A 25,647-nucleotide genomic window follows, 5' to 3' on the forward strand; every position below is an offset into this window, starting at 1 on the left:
GCCTGGTCCTGGGCAGCGCATCGCTCAACCCCCAATGGTGGGCGCGGCCAAGCATATGGGTAACGGATAGCTGCTTCAAGAATCTGCACCTCGCTCTGCCGTGCTTGCTCTACTCTCTGCTTCTTGCTTCTCTTTTGGGGCCCCCCCCTTTCCTGCTTCCCATCGACCAACCCTCCCCCAGTCTCTGCGCAGACGCGGCGTTACATCTTGTCTCTCGAAACCTGGGCCCGATCGATCACACCCCCCCGTTATCCGAGAAGGGACAGAGATCCTGCCCGGCTGCGCTTCCGCTGGAATTCACTGGCCTCCATGCCACCGGCGCCGTCGCTCTATTGAAATTCTTGCCGCCTTGTCACACGACCGACCGCCCTCCTGCGTGCGCCTGCGCTCCTCACGAATCGCGAGCGCCCATTGGCCTCGAGGACCGCGTCGAACCGCTCTTGAGAGATACGAAGCTGGTCGACCCCGACGTTTCTGGACCTTGGCCCTGCCAGCCGCTCCTCGGCTTCCCGCCCGAGCAGCACCCCCCCGGGGGAGCCCGCACGGATCTTCCCTTCCGCGACCGGTCAGCGCAACACTGTCTCATACATACGACGTGCCGCGCATAACACCTACTACATACACACGCAGCCGCCGTCTAGGCTCTGCCCTGCGCTGCCCTGCCGCTGCCGCTGCCGCTGCGCCTGTTCAGCTTCAGCCCAGCCCAGCCCGGCTCGACTCAGCTCCCTGTCATTCGTCCACCTGCGTCTTGCCAGTTGCATATCATCCCTGGCACGCGTCAAGCCACTGTGGATCACTCTTTTGTGTTAATCGCACATCCCCATATCAGAAAAAAAAAAAAAAAGAGTCACAGCCGTGTAACGGTCCGGCCCTTGCTCGCTCGTGCCACGAAAGCCGTGCCTTGGTGTGGTTGATCAGCGCAAAAAAGTTGGATGGATTGGGGCAGACAAGACTTCTGGGGAACGGAGCCCACATCGCCGCCCTGATTCGCGAAAGGAGCAACACGCTGCAGGAGCACCATCTCGAGGTACCTTGGTCTGCTGTGTATGCTGCCAAGGAGGGGGCTTGTCATTGTATAAAGACCCGGCAAGATGCCCCAAGACATGGAGGACAACGGGGCAGACGTCTCAGACCCCGTGTCCGAGAACGAAGAAGACTCGGAGACGCTAGCAAGAGCCGAAGACGACACAATGGCCGAGCCAATGGCTGCCAACGGCGCCTACGACGAAAAGAAAAAGTATGACCCGAAAGATCCTCTGAGACCTAGGCGGAAAAAGGCGAGGAGGGCATGCTTTGCTTGCCAGAGGGCACACTTGACCTGCGGTGCGTCTTTCTCTTCAACGTTGTGAGCTTGCCCAGACTAACTTTTTGGCTGATATAGGAGACGAGAGACCGTGTAAGAGGTGTATCAAGCGTGGTCTTGCTGATGCCTGTCAAGATGGCGTGCGCAAAAAGGCCAAATACCTCCACGATGCTCCCCCAGAAGCTCTTCGACCTGTTCTCGGCCCCAACTTCAGCCCTCCCCCTTCCGCAAAGGCCAACGGGCAACGGCATGATTCTATCCACTCTGACAACGTTTTGACGACGGCATCGGGCGATAGCTTCCTGTCTCAGGGCAACCCTTCGTTCCCAATCTACCCAAACGTCAGCCAGCCACCAGTTGCCATCCCCGAGACCCTTCATCTCAACCCCCAGGCCTCGCCCATTTCGCCATCCTTCCATGGAGCCTCTGCCCCGGGCCAGCCCCATATGGGCGGCATGCTATCGGGAAACACGATGGACTTTAACGCCTTGTTCGACCCCAGCAACCCTGCGCTCTACAACTTTGACCTCGAGGGCCTCAACTTTGGCAGCCAGTATGCTGGCTGGGAGTTTGGCATTCTCAACAAGATGGGCCTCGGCGCCGAGACGCCGCCGCGAGAAAACTCCATTTCGCAAACGCCAAAGACCGAGGCGAGTTATGCGGCCTTGTTCGGGAGCAGCAACGGATCGTATGACGCCAACATGATGGGTGACTATGCTGGCGTTGACCTCGGTTCCAACATGTACACTCAGGGGAACCTTCAGCACGGCCTCCCTCATGCATTTGCCATTGCTGCCGGCCCAAACAGCCTGGCCAGCCCCAGTACGGACGCGACTGCCAGCCCGCAGGCCATCATGGATGGCTCTCCAAACCCGGGCACGGGATTCGGCGGCTTACAGAACATGCCCGGGGGCCAACGCCTCAAGCCGAAGCAAGACAAGATGCTGCAGTCGATTCTCGGCAAGAGACAGCGGGATTCTGCATCCATCTACGCAAGCGTCAAGGAGCCGTATCCCTATGTCGCTGGCTTCCACAACATGATATCTGTCCTCCGCAACCGGCTGCCGCTGTCCAAGCTGTGGAAGATTGCCCAGTCGCTGGGCGAAATTCGGCCCTCGTTCATCTCCTGCACCAAAGACTTGACGCGCGAAGACCTCATCTTCATGGAGAAGTGCTTTCAGCGGACGCTTGTCGAGTTTGACGACTTCTTGCAGCACTGCTGCGCGCCGACGATTGTATGCCGGCGGTCCGGAGAGGTGGCGGCCGTGAACAAGGAGTTTGCGGCGTTGACGGGGTGGCCCAAGGAGGTGCTCTTGGGCAAGGCTCCTAATCGCAACATCCATCTCCGATCGTCGGACGAGGGCACTGATGATGGCGAGAGCATATCCTCGTCTGGTCATATAACGCCAGCTGCCAAGCAACAGTCAATGCATGGCAGCAGCAGCAGCAGCAACAACAACAACAACAACAACAACGTCAACAACAACGTCAACAACAACGCCAGCCATAACGGCGCACGACCGCAGCCCGTCTTCTTGGGCGAGTTGCTGGATGACGACAGCCTGGTGGAGTTTTACCGCGACTTTGCGCAACTTGCCTTTGAAGACAGCCGAGGCAAGGTGCAGCGCAGCGGCCGGCTGATCAAGTACCGGACGCAAGAGATGCTGGAGGCTAAGGAGATGCTGGGGCCTCAGAGACATCCTCGAACGGGCATCCTGAGCAGCCGCGTCACCATGATTGACAGCGAACATGGCATCTCGCGCATCGAAAAGGATGGCAAGGTCGACTGCACGTATTGCTGGACGATTAAGCGGGATGTGTTTGACATTCCCATGATGATTATCATTAACGTGAGCTTCTCCCATTGCTGGATAAAGATGACCGTCATGCTAACTAGTTGTGCAGTTTTTGCCACGCTATCATCCTAACCAGGAGCCTCACCAGCTCGCTGTATGATCTTCGAGGCCACCCTGATGGGTGCTCACTCTATACGTTGTCTGTGTTGCATATAAGGTGCTTGGCCCTTTTCATGCTTTCATTTGTTTGGGTACCTTGGTTGATCAACGTTTCGCTGGGAACTGGACGAGATTATGCCCGATATGTTCCATCACTCAAAAAAAGCTGGAGTCTAAATTAGGACTGCTGTCTTGTGTTTTTTTTTTTCTGCCTCAAAGTTATGGAGGACACAGGGCATCTCTTGGGCTGGATATGTATATGGGGGGTGTTACTGGGGTGTGTTTGCAATGGGCTACGACGTGAAGTCTGTAATGAATGACGAGAGGGGATTACCTGGATGATACCCGCGTGCGACTACGCACACTCAAATGCATGTTGACCAAAGATATACGCTGCCTTGCTGGCTTGCTTGTGTGCGCTTTGACCCCTGCTCTGGGATCAGGGTAGATTTGCTATTGTGATGGTGGCTGTCGGTGGATTGATCGATATAAATTTGGCCTTGTGTGCTACTCATCATTCGTTTAGGAATATGTGTAGTTTTTTGCACTCTCTCTAGCCCTCTTCGAGAATCCATTGTCTATCGTGAAGCCCGCGCGTTTCCCGTCTCCCCCATCCAAACAATAGACCCGTCTCCCCCTTGCCCTCTACACACACACACACACACACACACATACACAGAAGCAACGTCAAAACCAAGCAAGCAGTAGAAAACGAAAAACCCAAAGGGATATCGCAAAACCCATCCACCCTTCATACTCACAAAGTCTTTCCCACCACCCACCACCATCTATAAAGGCTTCACAAACCACTCAGCATCCTCCTTGCGCCCCTTATCCCACCTCCACGCCTCCCTCTCGAGGCTCTTCCTAGCGACCTCGCAATCAAAGTTGATATCCTGAATCAGCGCCTCCAAGCTATCGTAGTCCTTTTCCTCGCGGATGAAGCCCAGGATGAGCAGCCTCATGTGGGCGTCGTAGAAATCCCTGGCGAAGGAGTGCAGGATGTGGACCTCTGCGCTGCGGACGGTGTTTTTGTAAAACGGGTTGTAGCCGATGGACATGACCATGGGGAAGACGGCAAGGGAGGATGATGAAGATGAGCCGGAAGGATGGTCCGGGTGGTCGGCGGGCAGGGCGAGGGAGGCCCAGCCGAAGTAGATGCCCGAGGGGACGTTGGCGATCCAGGGGGCGTTGTCGACGGGGAGGTTGGCGGTTGGGATGCCGAGCTGTGAAGGGGGGTGTTGGTATTGTGTAAGAGATTTGTATGTGTGTGCGTGATGATGATGATGACGATGATGATGATGTGTGTGTTGAGATATGAGGGAGTGTGTTGAGGTTGATGAGGGGGATGTGATATGATGTGAGGGTTTATGTCTTGATTAGGGAATTATTTTACCTCTTTGGAGCCGCGGCCGAAGCCGGAAATGACCTTGCCTTCCATCTTGTACGGGTACGGCGGCTCGGGGCCGGTTTCCATGCCTACGATTTCGGGGCGGGTGGACATTGTGACGTTGTGTGTGTGGTCTGTTGGTGTTGAAGTTGAAATTGAGGTTGAGGTGGATGAGTCAAATTGGTGGCGTTGTGTGATGAGAGAAGCGGCGAGGTTTATGTGAGATTTGTTTGCGTCGGGTTGTTTGGCCGTCTATGAGAAACCTAAATTTCGGTCAAAAACAAGGAAATTGTACACAGCGCTTCTATTAAGGAGGTCCGACAAGAAGAGGAATTGAACAGAAAAAGAGAGAGAGAGAGAGAGAAGATGGTTGGTGAAGTTGAGTACCGGTATGTGACTTGAGTTGGGTTTATGCGGCTCTAATTAATGTCAAGGTAGCCTGGAGGGGTTGATTCGCCTTATCAGCCGCGCGGGATTGCTTCTTTGAAGAGAACCAAGGCTAGATCCAAGAACAGATTAGGCGGAGGGGGGGTAATACACGGCAGAAGCTAGAAGAAGAGGTGAATTTTTTGCGCAATTGATTCTTCTGTCGCCTTCTTTTTGGCTCGGGCTTCGGTGGCGGGGCAAGTCCGGAGGGCGGGTCAGCATTTGATGAAGGCGGGATTCAATGGCCGAGGGCTGATGGATGTGTTGAGATGCAGTGAATTTTTCATTTGAGTTTAGATCTACCTAGGTATATCTAGAGATGCATGAGATGAGATTGACATTTGGGGGACAGGTTGGTAAAGATGGAGGAGATCGAGGCATTAATAATGACCCCCAGAAAGGAAATGCCAAACTGAGGTATAAGCCAGGTTTGCTTACCAATGGCCTGGCATCTCCAAGCATCCACTCCCTCCAGCCGTGCAAATGATTGAAGCTATCTCACAATTGCATCATCACCCATGTATTTTCTAGCCATGGGTTATAGGTATTACTTCTCATGACAGACGCGTGTCTATCTCAATGCCCAACTTCAACAATCTGAGCCCCAGAATCTTTTGTATAAAACCATTGAACTAACAAGAGTGTGTGTGTCAGAAGAAAAGAGAGAGTGCGCAATGGGTATTGGTTTGAATAATGCATCATGACCGCCACAGCAACACAGCCATTGCATCAAGCTGAACATGTGATAAACTGAAAGAAGTAATTGAGCAGTATTAAAGAGAAGAAAAAAAGAAAAAAAAAAGAAAAATCACTTCGTCTCCTCCTTGTGCTCCCACTCCGTCCTACCAAGCCGAATAATGTCCTTGGGACTCAGCACCCAAAACCTGCTCGGGGCCTTGCCCTCGTCCGCCAGCTGCGAAGCCTTGATGGCCGCCCGGGCAATCACCTCTGCGTCCTGCGCAACACTGTCCTTGAGGCCGAGGAAGCCCAAGCCGCGCACGGCGGCCATGGCGAGGCCCTCGAGGAAGCGGCCCTGCTCGCGCTCGCCCAGGATGAGCCCCGGCCGGACAATGATGCCGTGGTCAAAGTCGAGCTCTTTCACCGTCGTCTCGACGCCCTTCTTCATCTTGCCGTAGGGAAACGAGGTGGCCAGCAGGCCGTCGGAGCCGGACCACGAGATGAAGACAAAGGTCTTGACGCCGGCCTGCTTGGCGGCGCGGGCGACGTCGACGTTGAGGTCGTGGTCAATCTTCCACTGGTTCTCGAGCCCGCCGGCGGCGGCGCGGGTGGTGCCGATGGCGGAGAAGGCGACGTGCGGCGCGGGCGAGAGGCCCGTCACGGCGGCGGGCCACTTGGAGACGTCGGCGTCGACGATGGCGTTGAGGGCGGGCGACGAGGGCTTGGGCGCGCGGCGCGAGATTGTGGTGACGGGCGTGTAGGGGCCCGTGGAGAGGAGGTTGGTGAGGATGTAGGAGCCGACGAGGCCGGTTGAGCCAAAGACGATGGCCGAGTTGGCGGCCATTGTTGGGGGAGGAGATGAATGGTTGTTCTTTCTGGTTGCTGATGGTGATGGTCTTGGTGGTAATTGGAGATGTGTGGTGGTGGTGGTGGTCAAAGGTTGGGTGTGTACAATCGAGGTGGTTTGTATTATATAAAGAGCCGGAGCCCAAGAGGACGGCACGGGAGCGATTCAGGTACCCGTCTTACATACAAGATCGGGTCGGGTGGGATGAGATGCCAATGGCAGCAGCTAAGGTATGAGGTGATATCACCGGCCTTTTTGTCGTACCTATGGTATGATGGAATGGACTTGGGAGGAGACAAGCTGCGGCCCGAAACGCCTGGGCTGATGATGCAATGGCTGGGAAGGGTGATTTTGGCTGTTGGCGGAGATGAGCAGGGAATTGGCTTTATAGATATTGTATTCTAATCACAGCCAGCTGGGTAACATGTGAAGCTGCAAACTTGATCGGCTTTTCGTACGGAGCATGCGGAGCGGACTTTGGTTCCGATACGGGAGCTTTGGCTGCGGATGGACCTGGAGGTACTTGCTCGGTATTCATGAGGCTGGATAGCTGATAAACAGCTGGTGATTGCGGTTACTAGACTAGATGGTGACTTGAGCCTGACAGTCATCTTATAGGTACCTAGGTAGGTGATCCTTATTGCCAAGCTCATTCTGCCTGGGCGTCATTCCGTCTGTGAACAAGAGATCAATTCTCGCGGCAACTGACAGCATGGAAGCTCCGGGAGCTGCAATAATGGCCGAGGTGAGCAAGTGAGCAGCTAGTCCCCTGGAAGTCATTCATAGCAGCACAGTCCCAGCAGGTTGGATACAGCACAGGGTTCAGCGGCTATAGCGCCCTATCGCGCCTATTCGCTGCCCCTCCACCAGCGCCCATTGCCCCTCCATCACTGCTGGGTGGGCTTGCGACAGCTTCTCTGCCTGCGAAAGGCTTCCATCATTTCATGTTCCACGATCGAACCCCCCATTCAACCAGAATTCCACCACCGCATCAGACACGCACATGCGCATGACTTGGGCTCTGATCAAGACCTGCAATCACTCCTGACACAGTTGCGCAGCTCCCGCAAACCCATCCGCCCAACATGGCCACTCAATACGAACGTACGTCCAACCACCATCCTCCCCGTTCTTCTTCCCACCAAGACATCAACACCATCAACACCTCTCCGAGTCTGCATCAACGGCTAACAAAAAATGGCTCTCTCCCCAACGCAGTCGAGCACAACGTCAAGTTCGCCGAGCCTCGCCGCTCCGGCCGCCGCGTCGACATGGCCTCCTTCTTCGCCCTCCTCAACCAGCTCGACGAGCCATCGTCGGCAAGCCCCCACCACAACCCGCACGCGACGCCCACGCCCGTCGACACGGTCGCGCTCTTCCGGCTGCTGCAGAGCCAGCTGCAGACGCTGCACACGACGGCCCCGACGACGGACAACCGCGCCTTTCTCGAGCAGCTCATCGCCTCGCTCGAGGACGACATCCACGACCCGCCCACGCGGCTGCAGGGCGCCAGCCAGGAGTTTGTCGACATGCTGGACCGGGTGGACAGGAAGAAGCTAAGCAGGGACGACGACTGCGCCATCTGCAAGGTGCCCTATCTCGAGGACGAGTATTGCCTCGTCGTGGAGCTGCCGTGTCGGGGGCGGCATCGGTTCGACTTGGAGTGCGTTGGGCCGTGGCTGAGGAGTAAGGGGACGTGTCCGATGTGTCGCGAGGAGGTGGGCAAGAAGAAGGAGGTGCCTATTGTGGAGGACTCGGAGGAGGAAGACGGCGATATGATGTATGCGTGATGGGCGGAGGAGTGTTGTGTTTGACCTTGACCAAATATGATGTGTATATATGTATATATATGTAACCTACTGGGCGCATTGGAGTTTTCATTTGCTGGTCTGATATAGGGCAGGCGGGTTGTCGGGACGGTGAGCGGGATGGATGGGCTATGATTGTGTGCTATGGCTGCTGCTGCTGCTGCTGCCCAACTAGAAAGCGGAATGATTTGAAACAAAACGCATGAATCTGCTACGATAAGGACCAAGAGCGTCTTTGCTTCGTTCTATGCCTCCAGACTATCCATCACCTCCAACGCCTTCTGGGTCCTCGCCTTGGCCGTGTCACTCGCACCCGCGCTCAGCTCTTGCAGCCTCTTCTTCCAAAACGTCCATCTCTGCTCGTTAAATCCCGAGCTGCCCCCCTCCAAAAGCGAACCAGGTCTCAAGGCCCGAGCTTCCTGCTCATTGAGCTGGACGTTGTTCCGCACCTCGTCGTACAGCACCCTGCCGGCGTGAATAATCCACTCCGATGCGGTTAACAAGCGTGTGTCCCTAGCATGGCCATTTGGCAGAGGCTCTTCCAGCCCGTCGCGGAGCTCCCACAGGGCGAAATTCGTCCATGACTGGGCCGAGGCGCCGAGGAGGCGGGCGGCGAAGGAGTTGAGGGACAGCCACTGGGCGATTTTGGCGGCGTCTTCTGGTGAGCTGTCGAAGTCTGGGCTGCCTGGAAAAAGCGCAATTTCAGCAAAGGGGTTATAGAATTAAAAAGCGTCTTCAAATCTTGGTTTTGAACTGTTGAAAGTTCTTCGATGCTCACCATTCCACTCCTCTCTCATGACGGCGCCAAAGAGCGGCAAGTCGCTCCACAAGTCATGCGACGACCCCCAGATGTCGACGGTTCCGCCCTGCTTGGCCTTGAGGCTCGCGACGATGCCAACGAGGCTATTTATGCGCTCGTCGTCGCCGCCGTCGTCGTTGAGGGGGATGCGCTTGGAGATGTCAATGAGGAGAGTCCATAGTGGCCAGAGGAAGCTCTCTGCGTCTTCGTTGCGGGGACACGCTTCGTCGATGGCGGCGGCGGCTGCGGCCTCGATGACGTCTGTGCTGCTGCTGGTGGTGTCGGCGCTGTTGTTGGTTATGGCGGCATCAAGCAGGGGAGAGAGTCTGGCTTGGATGTCGGGGCTGAGTTTGGATTCGGTGACGAGGGAGGAGACGTCGATGGGTGAGGGGGGCATTTTTGCGCGAGAGGGGGGTTGTTGAAGTTGTGACGAGTGTTAAGATCGGGGTGTAAGTGAGACAGATAGGTATGTATGTACATGTAGGTATGTTGTTGATGAGGAGCTGTCGTGGTGAGAGGTGAGGGAGGGATTGATATTGTTTGCAGCTGTCTGAAGAAAGATGTAAGAGTAAAAACAAGTTTCAAGGTTGATGATCGAGGCAACCCACGTGTTCACTTGTCAAAGAGACCGCTTTGGCAGAATCACTCGTGTCTCTCTCTATTCGTGCATCTCCATGTTTAGTATCTTCAATGTTCCAAGCCACCAAGTACACATCACGATCCCTCTCTACAGCATACACATATATCAGATGCTCTCCGTCTACGCAATCGACATGCGCATCCCCCCGTTGGCACACACCACGCTGCCCGTCGTCCACCCGCTCTCCTCCGTGCACAGCATATCGACCGTCCCCGCAATCTCGTCCGCAAACCCGGGCCTCCTCCCGCCCATCTGCTCCCTCACCAGCCGATCAAACTTGTCCGCCTCGCCGCCCGCCCTCCGCAGCACATCTTCCTCCCCATCGTACGCCATCAGCGGCGCCGCGTCCACGTACGGCTGGTTGCGCCTCCAAAACGTCGGCCCGGCCTCGGCGTACATGTCGCCCCAGGCCGGCCCCGGGTTCACCGAGTTGACCGTCGCCCGCTCCGCCAGCTCCCGCGCCCACGTCCGCGTCATGACCTCGAGCGCGCCCTTGCTGCCCGCGTACACCGACTGGCCCAGGTACCCAATCGACGCCGACACGCTCGACACGTTGACGATGCGGCCCGACCGGTCCGCCGGCAGATGCGGCGCCACGGCCTGCGTCAGGAGCAGCGGCGCCAGCACGTTGATGGCGTAGACGCGCGTGAACTCGGCCTCGTCGATGGCGCCCTTTTCCGGGTCGTTGAGGAACTGGTTCGACGACACGCCCGCGTTGTTGATCAGGATGTCGACCTGGAACTTCTTGCCGCCTGACGGGGGGCTGTAGCTGTCGAACAGCGTCCGTGCGGCCTCGACGATGATGGGGGCTGCGGTTGACGCCTTCGCGAGGTCCGTCTGCACGGACTGCACGTGGACGCCGTGCTTGGAGGACAGCTCCTCGACCAGGCCCCGGGTGAGGTCCCTGGATGAGTCCGAGGTAAAGGTGATGAGGACGTTGCTGCCTTTGGCGGCTAGACGCCTGGCCACGGCTGCTCCGATGCCTGATGGATTATCGGATTGTGTTAGTTGATACTGGTGATACGTGTCTCCCTGCAAGCCGTGTAAGAGAAGAAGGCGGACGAACCTCGTGAGGCGCCGGTGACGATGGCGAGCTTGCCTTCATACGGACGGGCCATTGCAACGACTCGATGACTTCAAGGCTGATGTCGACTTGAGCAATCACCACTATATTGACCATCTATCACCCAGAGACAGTCTGGACATGAAACGTTGCTCGGCCACAGCGTCTCTCGCCCAGCCAAAGATTCAAGTTATTATATGCCCATCCAACCCCGCCAAAAGACGCCCCGCGGCGTTCGTCGGTTTTCTCCATAGAAACTCCGCCTTGGATGCAATCCATCATTGGAGCGCATGTGCGAGTGGGATGGCAATGGATAGTTGATGAGGGGACTCGATCGTTTCTACTTACTAGGTAGGTGGTCACTACAATGTACTATCGAGACGGCTACCTACCTTATTTGTCTGACAGCATTATGTCATATGCTCCAATTAGCATTAAAAGAGCAACTTTGTCCTGGTGCTAAACGACTGGAGCTCAAACGAGAACTTGTTGCATCCTTCACGGCTACAAATTGTTGCAATTACGCAATCTTCACAACACTTGCGACAACATCACAGCAGGCCATCACACGACGAAACGACAAACGTGCAAGTCCTAAGTATTCTGGCTAAGGATACAGCTATCAATGTTGACCACCAACTACCGGCGCACAACCCCGTTCCCTCCTCTATCACAACTTGAAGCCGCCGGGCACCAGCTTCTGAAAGACTCCATTGGGATCAACCTGCTTCGCAACCTGCTTCAAAAAGGCAACGTTTGGCATTCCAAAGCTCGCAATCGGGTTCTGCTTTCTCCCGGCGTAATTCACGTCGACGTATTGTTGCAAGACCTTTGCCTTCTTGGCGACATCAGTCACCTTCTGCAGAAACTTGTCAGACGCATCGTAGACCTGCTTGTCCTTGGCGGGATCCTGCCAAGTGGCGGAGAAGACGCCGAGGGCGAGTCCCGGAAGCGTAATGTTGTCGAGGCCGAGAATGTTGCCGCCAGTGGTCTGAGACTGGGCCAAGATGGCTGGGACAATGGGCTCGAGGGTCAAGGCCCAGGTCACGTTCTCAACACCCTTGAGACTCGAGATGCTGTTTTGGAACAGCCCATATAGGGACTTGTACCAGACAACGTTGTTCTCAAACGTAAGGTCCCAGTTGTCTTGCCTACGTGTAGCAGAGAGAAACCAGGTTAGAAGACGCTTCATGCACGCAACGGGACAAACAACATGAGAACTTCTCACCGGTATCCATCTGCACTGAACGACAGAGACAGATTCGAGAAAGCGGCCACGTTGGTAATCTGCGTACTATTCTGCAGCTGGTTGGGAATCGCCGTGATGGCTTGGAACACAGGCGGGTTCTCCGTGGGTTCCGCATAGGCCAGTCGGCTGGCAAGGATCGTCCCAAACGATGGGTTGTATATGAAGCTGAGCATATAGCCTGCATTGGCGTCGTAGCTGGGATTGGACGCAAAGTCATACAGGGCTTGGGCGTGGGCGTCAATCGTCGTCTTGTTGTACAGAATGGTGCCTCCCCATATGTTTTCAATGGGAAACGTCTTGAACGTCAACCTCGTGACGATCCCAAGGTTGCTCGATCCGCCTTTGAGGGCCTTGTAGAGGGCAATGTTCTGCGTGGCCGATGCAGTCACGATGTCGCCGTTTGCCAGGACGACCTGGAAGGCGATGACCTGGTCGGCTGCGAAGCCGGCTTTGGGAGCAAAATCCCCGAGGCCGCCTGCGACACAGAAGTCAGTCAGAAGAAGAAGAAGAAAGAAGAAGATGTGGCTGCCCCATTCCTGGGTTACCATGCATCAAGCAGACGCAGAGGACCACGGGGGGCAGATATCATAGCCAACTCACCTCCCAGTGTCGAACCGCCCACACCCACCGACCCTGCCCGAGCTCCGGCCACCGTCAAGTTGGAAGTCTGCAGCTGCGAATAGACGGCGCCCCAAGTAGCGCCGCTGCCCACGTTGACCGTGATGTTGTCGCTGTTGAGAGCGACGTCGTTGAGGCCTCGCAGGTCAATCGTCACGCCGCCCTTGATGTTGGCGATGCCCGGAACGGTGCCGAACCCGCCAGCGCGGATGGCAAACTTGCAGGACAGGGGGACGAGGAACCGGAGAGCCTTGGAGACGTCCATTGCCGAGGTAGGTCGGACAATGCATGTCGGGTATATCTGCTCCTCTTGGGCAGACCAGTACGTCGCGAGGGACTCGTTGTACGTGGCGCTGCCTTGGTCCGACAGTTTGTCTCCAAAGTAGACCTTGAGGACGGCGCACTATGCAGGTCCAAGTCCAGGTCAGTGCTGTGCGCTTCTTCTCAGGAACGAGGAAATTTGGTTCGACTTACACAGGTATCGCCAGAAGCAACGGCTGTTGTGTCTGCTTCCACGTCCTCCTCAGCAGCGTGTGCCGCAGCAAGGCCACCCAGCGCCAACAGAAGAAAAGATATGAGGCGCATTGTCACGATGCTGCTCGCTTTCCGGGTGATTATTTCAGATACAAGATATGGGAATATGGGGGAGATGGTGACATGGGGAAAAGGAAGGAAAGTAAACAAAGCAGAGGCTGTCGAGATGCTGTATATAAACAAGGATGCGGCAGAGGAAGCACGACCCGTCTTGCTGGGTCAAGACGACGATGTCTCCTGCCTCTACGCCCTGACAGCTCGTTTCTCACGGCCAGAATATACTTGGCAGGTTGAAGCAATGGCATTGGCTAGAATGCTCCTTCACCCAAAATGATGTCCTCTTCTTGTCGCTCGTCATAAGCGAAGCCACAGAGAATCGGAGAGCGCAGGTAAAAAGCATCTTATGTGGCCATATATCTAGCCTCGTATATTCGACTTTGGTACCTAGATTACATTGACCATTGGAAGGACTCTGTATACTAATGATTGATAGGCTGTCGATGAAGCGACTTCAAAGATGATGGCGGTGCCAGGAGGAAACTGCCGACAGTGCCATGTTCACATCGTGATACCAATTCGCTATCTTGTCTGTCGCCATATTTCTCTGTTGGGGCAACACTCCCTCCCTCTTCAATCAGAAGCTTTGTCAAAGAGTGGAGAGAGATGATCACTCTCCACAGGGCCAGTCTCATCCTCTAGATGAGTCTCTTCACCAACGCTCAGGATTCTGATGATGCATTGACCAGCTCATCCAAGCCTTGACCCATAGACATCATGCCATTCTATAGAAACAAGCAATGTTAGCATGTCAATCATATCCCATAGATCATTTGCACCATCAGGTTTTCATAAATCGACTGCGTCAGAAAGCTTCAAATATCTGGGCAGTGACCAAGTGTAACTCACAAGTATAAAGCCCGGCGCCCACCGCGACACAAACCTGACAATGCCACTGTTCACCCCTCTCCATACTACACCGTTTCTGCCACTCGCCACGATATCCGGCACCAGAGAGTTGACAAGATCTTGAGTAGACCCTCCTTTGGGACCAGCCTCGCCCTTGGCCCATTTGGCAATGGTTTCCGAGATTGACGCATAGTAAGACCCTGCGGGAAGCTCAGGAACGGGTTCATTAGCGTGGAAAGGCGTGGCGACGGTGCCCAGCATGACGGTCACAACACTCACGCCAAACGGCGACAGTTCCAGGCGAAGCGTCTCCGAGATGCTGTTGACGGCAGCCTTGGAAGAGGCATAAGTCCCTGCGTCTATGTGAGTCACCGTAATTGACTCGACAGGTTATGGATACCTAAAGTGAAGATACAGCATAGAGTCATTGAGGAGAACCCGCGGCTTACCGATCCAGGGAGTGTTGACAACTGCCCCCACGGAGCTCATGTTAACAATTCTCCCCTTACTCTTGATCAACTGCCCAGCAAATGCCTGCACAGTCCTCAACACGCCCCAGACATTGGCATTGTACAGGTCCTGCGCCCTGTGAATGTCCACGTCCAAAAGCGGCATTGTGTACCCAAAGCCAGCATTGTTGACCAGCACATCTAGGCCGTGGCCAGATGCCTCGACTGTCTTTGCGGCCTCTGTAACCGACTCTGTGGAGGAAACTTCGAGGGCTATAATGGACACATTCGGGAGGTTTTTGAGCTCCAAAGGAATTTTGGAGGTATTTCGAGCGGTTGCAAAGACGTAGTGGCCTTGTCTGGCGAGGGTCAAGGCGAGGACGGCGCCGATGCCGTCGGCGGAGCAGCCGGTGATGAGGATTGTGCGCTTGATGGTCATTGCTTCTGGAGGCTATCCCTCGATATCCCGCGTACTGACACCTCGGTGAAGAATGAATAGAATGGAAGTTTTGTCTCTGCAATGAGGACAAGGCAAGGTTGTAATAACATGAGTTACCAGGTTAACTAGCCTTCAATGCCTTTACATATCTTGACAGCCTCTCTACAAGAGTTTGAAAATTGCAGTGAGGAAGAAGCACTATGAACAAGCTCAGAAGTCTCTTTCTTGCCTTTCCATCAGATGTTGTTGACTCACGACGGCAAGCAAAGCGGATACTATCATCCTTCTTTTCATGTACGGATGTCACTACATATCCTTTGCTGTTACATATCTCACAAATCCCTGCTGCAATCCCGGCAAAGTCGGTGCTATTCTCCGCACTTAGGCCAAGTTCCGAATGGGGAGCAGACGTGTTCGGGGCCTTGATAATGCCCTTTCCCATGAAGGATTTGACAAGCATGCGTGGCATGGGATACTACATGTTCCAGCCGGCTTACCAACAGCAGCGTGGTCTCAACATATTTGTACAGTTAGGTTGTCACAGAATGATGTTTTGAACGCGTCATTCGAATGTGACGGTGGTCAAACGTCAGGAATATGGCAGCCATGGCACCAAGACCCTGGTATAAGACACCACGCCGCAAACACAACCAGTCCGTGTGATGCAGCGCTTGTCAGATAACATCACTGACAGCCACAGAGGGCTTTTCAGCCATATAACAAGGACAACTGGCAAAATTACATGCAAGAACGATCTCGTGAGAGCCATGTCCACCGGACCTCAGGATCGCCTGCTGTAGAGCCCCCCCTCGAGTTCACAGGAATGGGATTCAGAGGCTAGATAAATTCTAAACCAGGATCAAGTTTGTCTATGGCAGGGCGCCTCACCGAGTTCTATGATTATTGGCTCTTGACGGCCAATCTACCCGCTAGCAAAGAGTACAACCAACAACACAAAGTCTGCGATCCAACATCCTCCCCTTTGCAGAATGACAAATCTCATCGTGTTCTGCTGGAACATGTCACAAGGCTACACTTAATTCCGGCAGAAACATAAGGGCTCTTATGAATTTCCCTTCAGCAATTGACTGCATCTGCGATTAGGCTAGCAAGGTTCCGCTAGGAGTAGGAATGGTTTTAGGATTAGAGCAGATGGCCTTCTAAGCAGTCGGCCTCCGTTCCAGACACTCACTCTAAACTCAAGATGTGTGAGTCTTGTAATCAACGAGAAACTTACCATTGTTCAATTACGAAAAGAAATGATATCATCTAGTCAAAGAACAATTGCCAATGTCTCAAAAATATCTACTCCGAGTAAACCTGGTGCCTAATAGAGCTGATTCGCGCAAAAGAAGACGACTATGCATATCAAAATGTATGAGCACCAGCCAAAACACGCACAAGGAATGAGCCATTTCAGACCACATCCTCAGGACGAACTTCCTGCCTAATCTCAATATCCCTCATGATCCCTTCTGGGCCGTTGTTGGCATGGTTGGTCCCCCCCTGTTCATGATCGGGGCCGCCTTGAACCTGTACCACTCGCGATGGATAGTCGCTTGAACCAGAGCTGCCGGCACCTCGCCCGTAGGACACAAAGCCCTTGCTATTCTTCTCCATAGAGTCTCTGTGCTCATAAGACTCCTTGGAGCTGTCTCTGTTCAAGACGTAGCCCTGGGTGATTTGATGGTCGCCGACGCGCTTATCCTCTCTTCGATCGTTAGGAATGCCACCGCCTTTCTCCTCGTCTCCGTGGCCGTCCTTGTCGCTGTCCTTGCTGTCGTGTCTACGGTGGATTGTAGACATGAGCACCTTCCAGGGACGAGATGGCGCGATATACTTCTTGCACGCGTTCTTGAAAGCGGGAACGCAGCATACAATGAGGGCAATGTTGTTTTCGACGATGCTGTTAAATGAGTATTGTCAGAAGAGGCACCATACATACTTGAGGCGCATATAACTTACATGCAGATGAAGAGTTGACTCTCCAGCCAGGTGAGATCTGATGAGCCAAACAGCTTGACACGAGCTCTCAGTGCAACGACACTGGAGATAACTCCCCTGTTCATCAACCTCCATTAGCACTTTCTCGCCATCAACAACAGGTAATAGTCAGAAACCTACAGCAAGGCGGTGAAGAAGACGGCGCACAATGCGATCCGCCTTCTGCGAGACATGTTGAGCTTCCACAAGATCGGGAGCGGCAGCACAAAGATCCAGATGTCGATGATGACGGCCAACGACCCCTGAACGGGTGGGTAGTAGATGATATGGCCAGGCATGCCGTTCGTCAAGAGATCTGTCCAGGTCGACCCGGGTCTCGGACACCCATAGGCGAACTCGAGAGGCACGCTGACCCAGTAGGTGAGGGCTGTGACGACGATTCCAACGTAGACGATGATGCGGATGGTTCTGTGCGCCGAGAAGATTTGCAGATACAGCAGCCAGATGGCGGTCTTCAAGAAGAAGATGACGGGGCCGAGCAGGAGCCCCTGGACGAAGAGGATCTTCATGTACGATGCAGTGTACCAGCATGCAGGGACGTTCCACTGATGCCGGGAGTACTCGGTGACTGATTTGGCTTGTGAGCGTATGGCTCGTCGAGGCCCCTTCATGCGCCTTTTGTGTTCTAGTGTAGTGCAGGGGGAGGGAGAAACACACCTGACAGTAAAACTCCTGTGTAAGCTGCGTTAAGCACGAAGCCTACAAAGGCAAAGTCTTGAAGAGAAGGTGATTAGTCTATGTTACCAGAAACACAGCCCTCCCTTTGTTCGCCTCTCGCGGCACCATCCATGCACTCTTGATATCTTACAGTCTGCTTTGTTATACTTGGGGAAGTTGGTCACCACCCGCGCAGCCAAGAAGATTGTCGAGATTGTCAACATGACGACCGAGACCGCGATGATGGCCGTCGCCAGTGATGCCGGATTGACAAAGTTGGGCACAACGCCGGGAGGAGGCATGGCTGCCGGGACTTGGCAGAGGTCCACGCCTGATGGTAGCTGGAGACTGACACCCATGTTGTCTCTGGTTCGTTGTGTATTCTATAAGATGTCGTTGTCTTCGTTCTCTTGGTTCTTTTGGTGGCCTCTCTGTGCCGTGTGTTCTGATGGGACAGCAGCCACAGATTGTGTAATGAGTGTGTGTAAAGTAGTTATCATGAAAAAGCAAGTTCCTCCAAGATATAGACGAGTTTTAAAGAGGAGAACAAACTTTCATCATATATTTCTGACCATTATGAGACAGAGGACATCGAGGAGAAGGGCATGCAGCCAACAGAGCTTCTTCCAAAGAAATGCACGGAGATCTCCTTCCTTCTCAAATCACAAGACACCAGAAGCTAATATTGAAATTAAACACAGCTACTTAATGAAGCAAGGAAACATGGAAGAAAGCTTAACATGACACTGATGGTAGTTCACCAACAGCGCGGAAGGCGTTTTACGCCATAGTTCATTCCGCCACTTGCAAGCTTGGGGAGCATCCGCGTGCATTTGAGCATTTATCATGTGAATGAAAGTAACAAGAAGGCTGTAAAGTCTCACAATGATGGACGGTGTTTCTTGACAATGCGCTCCTCTTCCATGTGCTTCAAGATTCAAGAGATGACGAGTCAGGCAAGTCGATCTTCAATCACTTCTCGCCCAGCTATACCTGAGACATAAGCTCTGGTCAAAGGCGTGATCACAGCTCTCGATCTCTCGGGCTATCTAGCGTGATCGACCTCTAGCTCGTTGTCTGTTTTCCTGATGCCTTCTCTTCGCACGTTGGTGTTGGTGGCTTGCAAGCTGGTGCGGGGGCGAGGGAATGTGCATGTTCCAGGCTGGCATGACAGGCAAAATGAAGCATCCAGAGTAAAAGCAACGACGGCAGCTATATCTAGAGAGGCTGTAACTTCATAAAAGATCAAAAATTTCCCCACGGAGACAGAGAAATTCGTGATGGACGGATCATCCGGTTTCCCTCGTCGATCATGGCTGAGACGCTACATACGAGCTGATGCTATTAAGAGGGAGTTCATGGCCTCGCACAGATGAAACCGGTTGCTCTCTACAGCAATCTACTACTCAAATCCTATGAATTCTCCAATGAATCTATCTATAGATACTATGGCAAGTATGTATCGCTTATATCTGTTATTTCGAACGCTGTTTTGGTCTCGTGGGCAAATGATCTATAACTGAACTGAAGAACAACACCAAACTCTGTACTTGAATCGTTGCAATTGGACACGAGGCCTGGACCATCCAGATTCCCGCAACCTAGACGCCTCTTCCAACGAGAAGAATAGCAATGAATACAAGCCCCGTGTACATTCATGCAAGCCGTTCCGGCTGCGGTATTCGAGCTACAGGCCGCCATGGCGCAGCTCCTCAAAGGCGATCGCTTCGTTTTGAGTGGCGATAGGGCTGCATTAGGCCCTCCCCGTTGGTCATCCCTTGCGAAGCTGGTTCGTTTTCGTTGGATTGGTGGCAAGGATCTCACTGGAGACCCTTGGAGGTGATCTCTACAGATATTGCACTGGCCTCGTGTAAGTCTGTGCATGCTTCAGAGAACCGCTTGAGCATCCTGCATCGGCAGTGAGGCTGAAATGGCTGTGGATGTAGCCGTGGGTTGCTAGAGGCTTACATCTTCGTTGAGGAGAGCATTGCATAACTTTGTATGGCGGAGACCGAGACGAAGCACAAGATTGAGTAGTCAAGATCATGAGCAGATTGTCAAATTTGATATCGTATATATGCAGACTGGATTACGGATGAAGTGAAAGCGAAGTACAAAATTGATGAAAAACAAAGCCCCTGATGTCCTTACGACTTATGCTGTCTCTTGCAAAACATGACAATGGTGCTGCTCCTGGGCACGATGCTTGATCTCCAGGTCCTATATCTCGGTGCATCCGGATCCAGCATCTTGCACTCCCAGTCTTCCAAGATGCGAATCACGACAAGCTTCGTCACAAGTGAGGCGTAGAACCGGCCTGGACTAGAGTTGTTCATACTCGCGGCAGAGTCAGCAAGTGCATGTAGGAGGACAGCGCCTCAGCCGCCTTCTCGCGCAGTATCGACACCTCATTCCACTCACCAAGCGGTATTTCCGACTCCCAAATGGGCCAATCGGGGCTGGCGTCTGTCAACTTTGACTCCTTTTGGCCAGGCACGTCGGCAGACTGTTGTTGCTGCCGAAGCAGAGCGTTCTGGCTTGCGAATCGGAAGCTATCAAAACGATTTGCGTCTGCATATCGAGCGCTGTCTTGCATCATGGCTCGCTGGGGAACACACACCCAGTCGCCCCTGTTGAGATATGAGCCGTCCGAAAGGTGTAGGGAACGAGGGCCTTCCTCCGACATGTAACTGAGCGACAGTGTAAAAGGCAAGCATCCGCAGGATGGCTGGATTTCTCTGTGGGCAGATGACTTACTAGAATCCTAGTTGGTGGTGCGAATTGATTCTCTGATGAAGCTGTCGAGGAGCGGAAGCTTGTCGACGTTTCTTGGGGCACTGTCCGCCTGAGAGTAGTCTTGGAGTTCAGTCCGAAGTGGCTCAATATGCTCAGGGTAAGGGCACAGATTTTGGACAGCATATGTCAAAGTCTTGTCAGTGCGTCAACCATTGTCAGTACATCCAGAGGCGGGCTACGAAAAGGGGAAACGGGGGGGTTTTTATACCATGGCTAATTGATGAACTGACCTAAACCAAACCGCCATTATCTCACCCACTATTCGCTCAGCCGGCCAAGGATTCTTTCGAGGCGAGGTGTCAATCAGCCATTGCATACAGTCGGTCTACATGTATAGCGTCAGTTGCATCAACTTCGAAGCAACATTTGTCTGTGCAGCTCTAACGTACTGGTGCAGCCTGTCTAGGCTGACTGTGTCTGATTGCAATTCGATGCTCGACAACGGGCACCAGATACTGGTACAGTGTTTTCGCAGCCTTGTGCCGATTGGTGGCGATGGATGCAACCAGCGGGCGTATGCATTCAGGGGATATGCGCAAGAGCTCGGCTGCAAAGACGACGGTTTGCGGGAACTCTAACCCGGCTGAGGTGAACTCGACATTTCGTGCTGATTCAGTGTCACAGGGTCAATATTTCCTGGTGTCCTTGTTTCTGAATTGTATTCAGAAGAAGTCGTAACGTACAGAGGTCTTCGCCGAAGAAGATGAAGCAGTTGACTTTCGTCACGAGAGACTTCATCAGGGGGAAAATCTTGGCATGAGTATATCCTTTGACACCTTTGATTAGAAGATCATCCAGTCACAGCAGAAGCCTATAGTGTATGTCGATTTACCATCAGCGCGGACATCTTTCAGGTCGTTGTCCAGCGTTGTATGAATCATACATTCCAACTCGTGTTGGAACTTCGGAAGATAGGACGTAAGGAGGCTTCGAAGGGCACGGACAAACCCAGTGCCCTCACCCCCCCCCCCGCTGGTCTTGCCATTCGATCCCGCACATTGTGTACTTGGGTTGAAGAATCTGTTCCCATGTCAGCGAGGCGTTCGTAGATTGCTTATGTTGCATCATGCACCTCCTTCGCCACCGCGTGTAGCGAACAAATGCTGTAGCGGCGCATCTATGAGTTCTTTGATGAGACGGGGAGATGTAATGAGGAGATGGTCGTTAGATGGTGTAGTTATTCTAAAAGATTTCCCCTGTGCCTATTGCGTGTCAGAAGGGTGAAGACTATACTCTTGTCGTGGGATGGTTCTGTAATACCTGTTGATAAGCCTGATTGATGAGTTGGGGCCCTGAGACAAGATATAAAAGTTCTTGGGTGAGTCGAGTTAGAAATGGAAATGGCTATAGATGTCAGACTCAGGAAACAGCACGCCATTTGCTGCGGTAATCTATAGTGTCAGCTAACCTCTGTAAGTGATTGACACTGAATTGTGATCCAAATAACCACTAATATGAAGAATTCAAGAAGTTGCTCTCTGTTCACCACTGTGGTGGCCAACTGAAGAGTGACCGGACTATTGTGTGCAGTGAAAGCCATGTTGTTATGCTATGAAAGACATGTATGAGACTGAAACTAAACTGTTCGTCAAGAGATCAAATACAGAGCATTGTCAACTTTGGACACGATTCCAGAGGAGTCATTTCTTGTCAGCTTATAAGCCAGGACTGACAGGGACTCAGGGACACAGCTCCCTACATAGTCCTGACACCCTTTAACTTGGTATTCACACTATTACACGCCTGCAGACAGTAACAGCCCAGGGAGTTGATCCTCGGTCGATCCGTCTTCCTGGGCTGGTATCATCAGATAATGGCTCAAAGCCTGCGAGAGGGGTTTCAGGTGGTCAATAGACTGAACAAAATTGCTCAGCTGTGTGATAACCCCGGCTTCTTGGCCTGGACCATTATATGAGATGTGATGCAAACGTCGGGTAGGCATCAACTTACAGCTAGGGTTGTTCTCCCCCTATGCCTCTAGCTTTTGCACAGCCTCTCTCTGATATCTTGCTAGCGCTCATATCTTCGCCTTTGAGGAACATGATCTAGATTCATCAGTTGAGGTTCGATACAGGCATCCATCCCCGAAAGGAGCTGCACAAGTGCCGGCTGCATACAGCGCTGGGAGACTCACGCACCATGAGTTCGCAGGCGACCCGGCAAATTGGTGGCGTAGCTCCCCGTGTTGTATGCCTACTGACAAACATCGCCCCCCTATGACAGAGATAAAAGGTAGCTGAAAGGAGAGAAATTTCAGCTCGTCAAAGACCCTAGCTGCCAAGCTTGAGAGTTTGACCATCAGGAAGGAAAAAGAGGTTTTTTGGGGAGGCGGTTCCCATATCTTATGCTCCCACTCAGTGTCCCTTATCATAAAGAGGAGGACTATTGTTAGTTCCATTTACGCAGGATCTCAGAAAAGGAATCGGTTCCCGAGCAACCTCAGCCAACCTCCCCTTTCGTCGTATTCACCAAGGCGCGGTTGGGTATATGCTCGCGAGTGTCCTGACACATGCAACTGTGGCTCCAACCTATATCAAGATCAAAGAGGAAGAAACAAGAGACCAGCTCAAACAATCCTGCAGCAGGTCGTCGATAGTGCAGGGGTCCAACCCTGTTTGTTTGCTCGGCCTAGCGCCTTGAACGGCATCCGTCCCTTGTTCAGCACATGGCAAACAACCACGAACCCGGTAGCTGGGACAAGCCACAGGGCTCTTACCTGTCACTGAGTCTCTGATTGGTACTCTAGCTGGTGATGGAGGGTGATAGTGGCGTTGCGGCGCTCTTCTATCGAGTGACCGGCTGCTTCTGCCGGTGACCTTAACCCTGCGTGCGATCTATGGGCTCGGGCTCTTACACAGCCAGGGGAGATGCTTTGCGGGCTGCCGGTCCAGAGGCTGTGATTGACTTCGCTTATGAGGAGTGGAGAGTCGAGAAGCGATAGAAACCTAGGTATGCGGTGCCGGCACCATTATATTGGAGCTGAGGAACCCTACCCATACCTGCAATCATGTACCTACATGTGGTGATGTCTGTGACTGCTGATATCAGGTGGAAGACGAGCATCAGACATCTTATTTCCCCGAATGATGCCTTCCTGGGCCTACTCTACCATTTTGAGAATCAGTTTCCCGTTCTTCTATGTGATTATACTCTCAGACCTCAGCCATCATGCCGTTCTTGACACCATCGTGTCATTTTACCACGATGTCCGACGCCCCCCAAGAGAGGGTCCAGAACAAGTTGGACCTCTTTGATTGCATCATCATGCTATTTCTTTCATGGTTTCTCTGGAGACTTTGGAGGTTCACCGTGCTTCCCCGTATATACCCTGATGATCCTCGAGAATTGCCGTATCTAATCCCATGTAAGCCGTTCACCATAATTCGTCTCCCCTCGTGTCTTCTGCCTGTCAAACATTTGAACCCTACAATGTAGCTAACCTGCGTTTTTGTTTCCATCTAGTTCTGGGTAAGCTGGTCATATCACAAATATGAAACACAGGATCCGCGGATAGCTGACAAGAATCCTATCAGGCCACGCACAAGCCTTCTTCAACAACTCCCATTCGTTGTTACGTCAGGCCAGGTAAAAGCATCTCTGACAGCATCAGCTCCCATACTAAATCTCTGATAGAGCACACTTTGGCAGCACCAACGATCTCTTTGCGCTGAACGCTCGCCGAATCAAAGATCTATGTCATCACGAAGCCCAAAGACGTCGCCGACGCATACCGAAACACAGAAAGCCTGTCCTTCAACGAATTTGTTCAAGCCGTCATGCGAGCCTGCGATAACACCGAGTCCTGCATCCAAGCAATGTACACGCCATTACCAAGAGACAAGGCCGGCTTTGCAAATCCCCAAGGGAAATCGTTGGCGACGCTGGCGCGGCAGATGCACATACACCAGCTGTATCCTGGCAAAGGACTGGACTTTCTCGAGAGAACTTTTCTAGAATGGTTCGATGTGCGTATGAACATGGAGAAGCTGCATAGCGGCTGTTCCTATGCTACCAAGCGGGATGATGGCGATGTTGTGCTCCCCCTTATGGAGTGGTGCTCTGATTTCTTGATAAGCGCCGGTCAGAGGGCATATTTCGGGGACGAGCTTGGCCAGATTGATGGTAATCTGGTAAGAGAGTTTGTGAAATTCGATGAGCTCAGCTGGCAGGTTCTCTATCAGTACCCCGAGTTGCTTGCTGGGGAGATGAAGAGGTCCAGGGATGTCATTCAGCGAGCGTTGAAAAAGTACATCCAGCTGCCTCAGAGTCAGAGGTCGGGCGAGGCTTGGTTTACCAAGGCCATGGAGAACGAGATGCGGGCTCTGAATATTGGCGAGGACGACATTGCAACCATGTTGATGACGATATACTGGGTGTGCGTCTTCCAGGTCTATCCTTTCTTCTCTTTGACTTGCTTGAGAATCAAGACTGACATGCCATAATAGTCTCAACACGAGCACTCGCAAAGCTGCTTTTTGGCTGCTCAGCTACATCCTGCACACTCCCTCTCTCATCCTAGTCATCCGCAACGAAACAAAGCCGGCCTTCAATAACTCAGACGGCAAGCTCAATCTCGACTACATTCACAACCAATGCCCGCAGCTCAACGCCATGTGGAACGAAATGATCCGCATGTCCGCCTCCGCCGCCTTGGTACGCTTCATCACCGCAGACACCGTCATCGGAGGCAAAGTCCTGCGCAGAGGCAACAGACTCTTGATCCCGTTTCGCCAACTGCACTTTGACAAGAGCGTCTTTGGCGAGACGGCGGATTCGTTTGATCACGAGCGGTTCCTGGAGATGAAGCCGAGCTTGACGCAGAGCGGCACTTGGAGGCCGTTTGGAGGCGGCGGGACGATGTGTCCGGGACGGCACGCGGCTAAGAAATGCGTCTTGCTGTTTGTTGTCTTGCTGTTGCAGCGGTTTGATATTGAGGTGGATGGGTGGCAGTCGCTTCCTGTGGCGGATGAGGGTAAGCCGGTGCTTGGTATCATGTCGACAAGGGAGAACCGGGATTTGAGAGTGAGAGTGACGGCGAGAAAGACGTTTGCATAAGTTCATCCTCTATTCCTGGTCTGCGAGTGTG

At 53.2% G+C, this 25,647-nt stretch overlaps 11 protein-coding genes across 11 annotated transcripts; 3 read left to right on the top strand and 8 right to left on the bottom strand.

Moving 5' to 3' along the window:
- Window positions 1-1,091: 1,091 nt before the first annotated feature.
- TRIREDRAFT_64784 (uncharacterized protein) lies at window positions 1,092-3,259 on the top strand (the record flags this gene model as incomplete). The annotated part of the gene is made up of 4 exons (XM_006966754.1): window positions 1,092-1,323; window positions 1,382-2,654; window positions 2,751-3,153; window positions 3,209-3,259. The coding sequence occupies 4 exons, from the start codon at window positions 1,092-1,094 to the stop codon at window positions 3,257-3,259; spliced, it is 1,959 nt and encodes a 652-aa protein (XP_006966816.1).
- Window positions 3,260-4,046: 787 nt separating this feature from the next.
- On the bottom strand, window positions 4,047-4,762 carry TRIREDRAFT_64385 (uncharacterized protein; the record flags this gene model as incomplete). The annotated part of the gene is made up of 2 exons (XM_006966842.1): window positions 4,047-4,484; window positions 4,655-4,762. The coding sequence occupies 2 exons, from the start codon at window positions 4,760-4,762 to the stop codon at window positions 4,047-4,049; spliced, it is 546 nt and encodes a 181-aa protein (XP_006966904.1).
- Window positions 4,763-5,882: 1,120 nt separating this feature from the next.
- TRIREDRAFT_79661 (uncharacterized protein) lies at window positions 5,883-6,599 on the bottom strand (the record flags this gene model as incomplete). The annotated part of the gene is made up of 1 exon (XM_006966843.1): window positions 5,883-6,599. One exon carries the CDS (start codon window positions 6,594-6,596, stop codon window positions 5,883-5,885), a length of 714 nt encoding a protein of 237 aa, XP_006966905.1.
- A 1,085-nt stretch (window positions 6,600-7,684) lies between these two features.
- Window positions 7,685-8,389, top strand: TRIREDRAFT_4694 (uncharacterized protein; the record flags this gene model as incomplete). The annotated part of the gene is made up of 2 exons (XM_006966640.1): window positions 7,685-7,703; window positions 7,818-8,389. 2 exons carry the CDS (start codon window positions 7,685-7,687, stop codon window positions 8,387-8,389), a joined length of 591 nt encoding a protein of 196 aa, XP_006966702.1.
- Window positions 8,390-8,652: 263 nt separating this feature from the next.
- Window positions 8,653-9,603, bottom strand: TRIREDRAFT_109142 (uncharacterized protein; the record flags this gene model as incomplete). The annotated part of the gene is made up of 2 exons (XM_006966844.1): window positions 8,653-9,092; window positions 9,186-9,603. The coding sequence occupies 2 exons, from the start codon at window positions 9,601-9,603 to the stop codon at window positions 8,653-8,655; spliced, it is 858 nt and encodes a 285-aa protein (XP_006966906.1).
- A 335-nt stretch (window positions 9,604-9,938) lies between these two features.
- TRIREDRAFT_22771 (uncharacterized protein) lies at window positions 9,939-10,964 on the bottom strand (the record flags this gene model as incomplete). Its single annotated transcript, XM_006966653.1, has 2 exons — window positions 9,939-10,829; window positions 10,913-10,964. The coding sequence occupies 2 exons, from the start codon at window positions 10,962-10,964 to the stop codon at window positions 9,967-9,969; spliced, it is 915 nt and encodes a 304-aa protein (XP_006966715.1). The 3' UTR covers window positions 9,939-9,966.
- A 615-nt stretch (window positions 10,965-11,579) lies between these two features.
- TRIREDRAFT_64683 (Hypothetical protein) lies at window positions 11,580-13,050 on the bottom strand (the record flags this gene model as incomplete). The annotated part of the gene is made up of 3 exons (XM_006966845.1): window positions 11,580-12,060; window positions 12,138-12,633; window positions 12,759-13,050. Coding segments are annotated over 3 exons (1,269 nt in total), but the record flags the coding sequence as incomplete, so codon positions are not given.
- A 1,106-nt stretch (window positions 13,051-14,156) lies between these two features.
- On the bottom strand, window positions 14,157-15,104 carry TRIREDRAFT_64720 (uncharacterized protein; the record flags this gene model as incomplete). Its single annotated transcript, XM_006966846.1, has 2 exons — window positions 14,157-14,569; window positions 14,666-15,104. 2 exons carry the CDS (start codon window positions 15,102-15,104, stop codon window positions 14,157-14,159), a joined length of 852 nt encoding a protein of 283 aa, XP_006966908.1.
- Window positions 15,105-16,520: 1,416 nt separating this feature from the next.
- TRIREDRAFT_109146 (uncharacterized protein) lies at window positions 16,521-18,124 on the bottom strand (the record flags this gene model as incomplete). Its single annotated transcript, XM_006966847.1, has 5 exons — window positions 16,521-17,010; window positions 17,070-17,165; window positions 17,229-17,733; window positions 17,766-17,822; window positions 17,917-18,124. The coding sequence occupies 5 exons, from the start codon at window positions 18,122-18,124 to the stop codon at window positions 16,521-16,523; spliced, it is 1,356 nt and encodes a 451-aa protein (XP_006966909.1).
- Window positions 18,125-19,912: 1,788 nt separating this feature from the next.
- On the bottom strand, window positions 19,913-22,101 carry TRIREDRAFT_109147 (uncharacterized protein; the record flags this gene model as incomplete). The annotated part of the gene is made up of 9 exons (XM_006966848.1): window positions 19,913-20,082; window positions 20,187-20,455; window positions 20,523-20,602; window positions 20,821-20,886; window positions 20,951-21,168; window positions 21,245-21,337; window positions 21,394-21,581; window positions 21,822-21,853; window positions 21,970-22,101. 9 exons carry the CDS (start codon window positions 22,099-22,101, stop codon window positions 19,913-19,915), a joined length of 1,248 nt encoding a protein of 415 aa, XP_006966910.1.
- Window positions 22,102-24,232: 2,131 nt separating this feature from the next.
- On the top strand, window positions 24,233-25,616 carry TRIREDRAFT_64377 (uncharacterized protein; the record flags this gene model as incomplete). Its single annotated transcript, XM_006966755.1, has 2 exons — window positions 24,233-24,936; window positions 25,007-25,616. Coding segments are annotated over 2 exons (1,314 nt in total), but the record flags the coding sequence as incomplete, so codon positions are not given.
- Between the last annotated feature and the right edge of the window lie 31 nt (window positions 25,617-25,647).

This window comes from Trichoderma reesei, assembly GCF_000167675.1.
Source record: "Trichoderma reesei QM6a unplaced genomic scaffold TRIREscaffold_14, whole genome shotgun sequence".
Lineage (NCBI taxonomy): Eukaryota > Fungi > Ascomycota > Sordariomycetes > Hypocreales > Hypocreaceae > Trichoderma > Trichoderma reesei.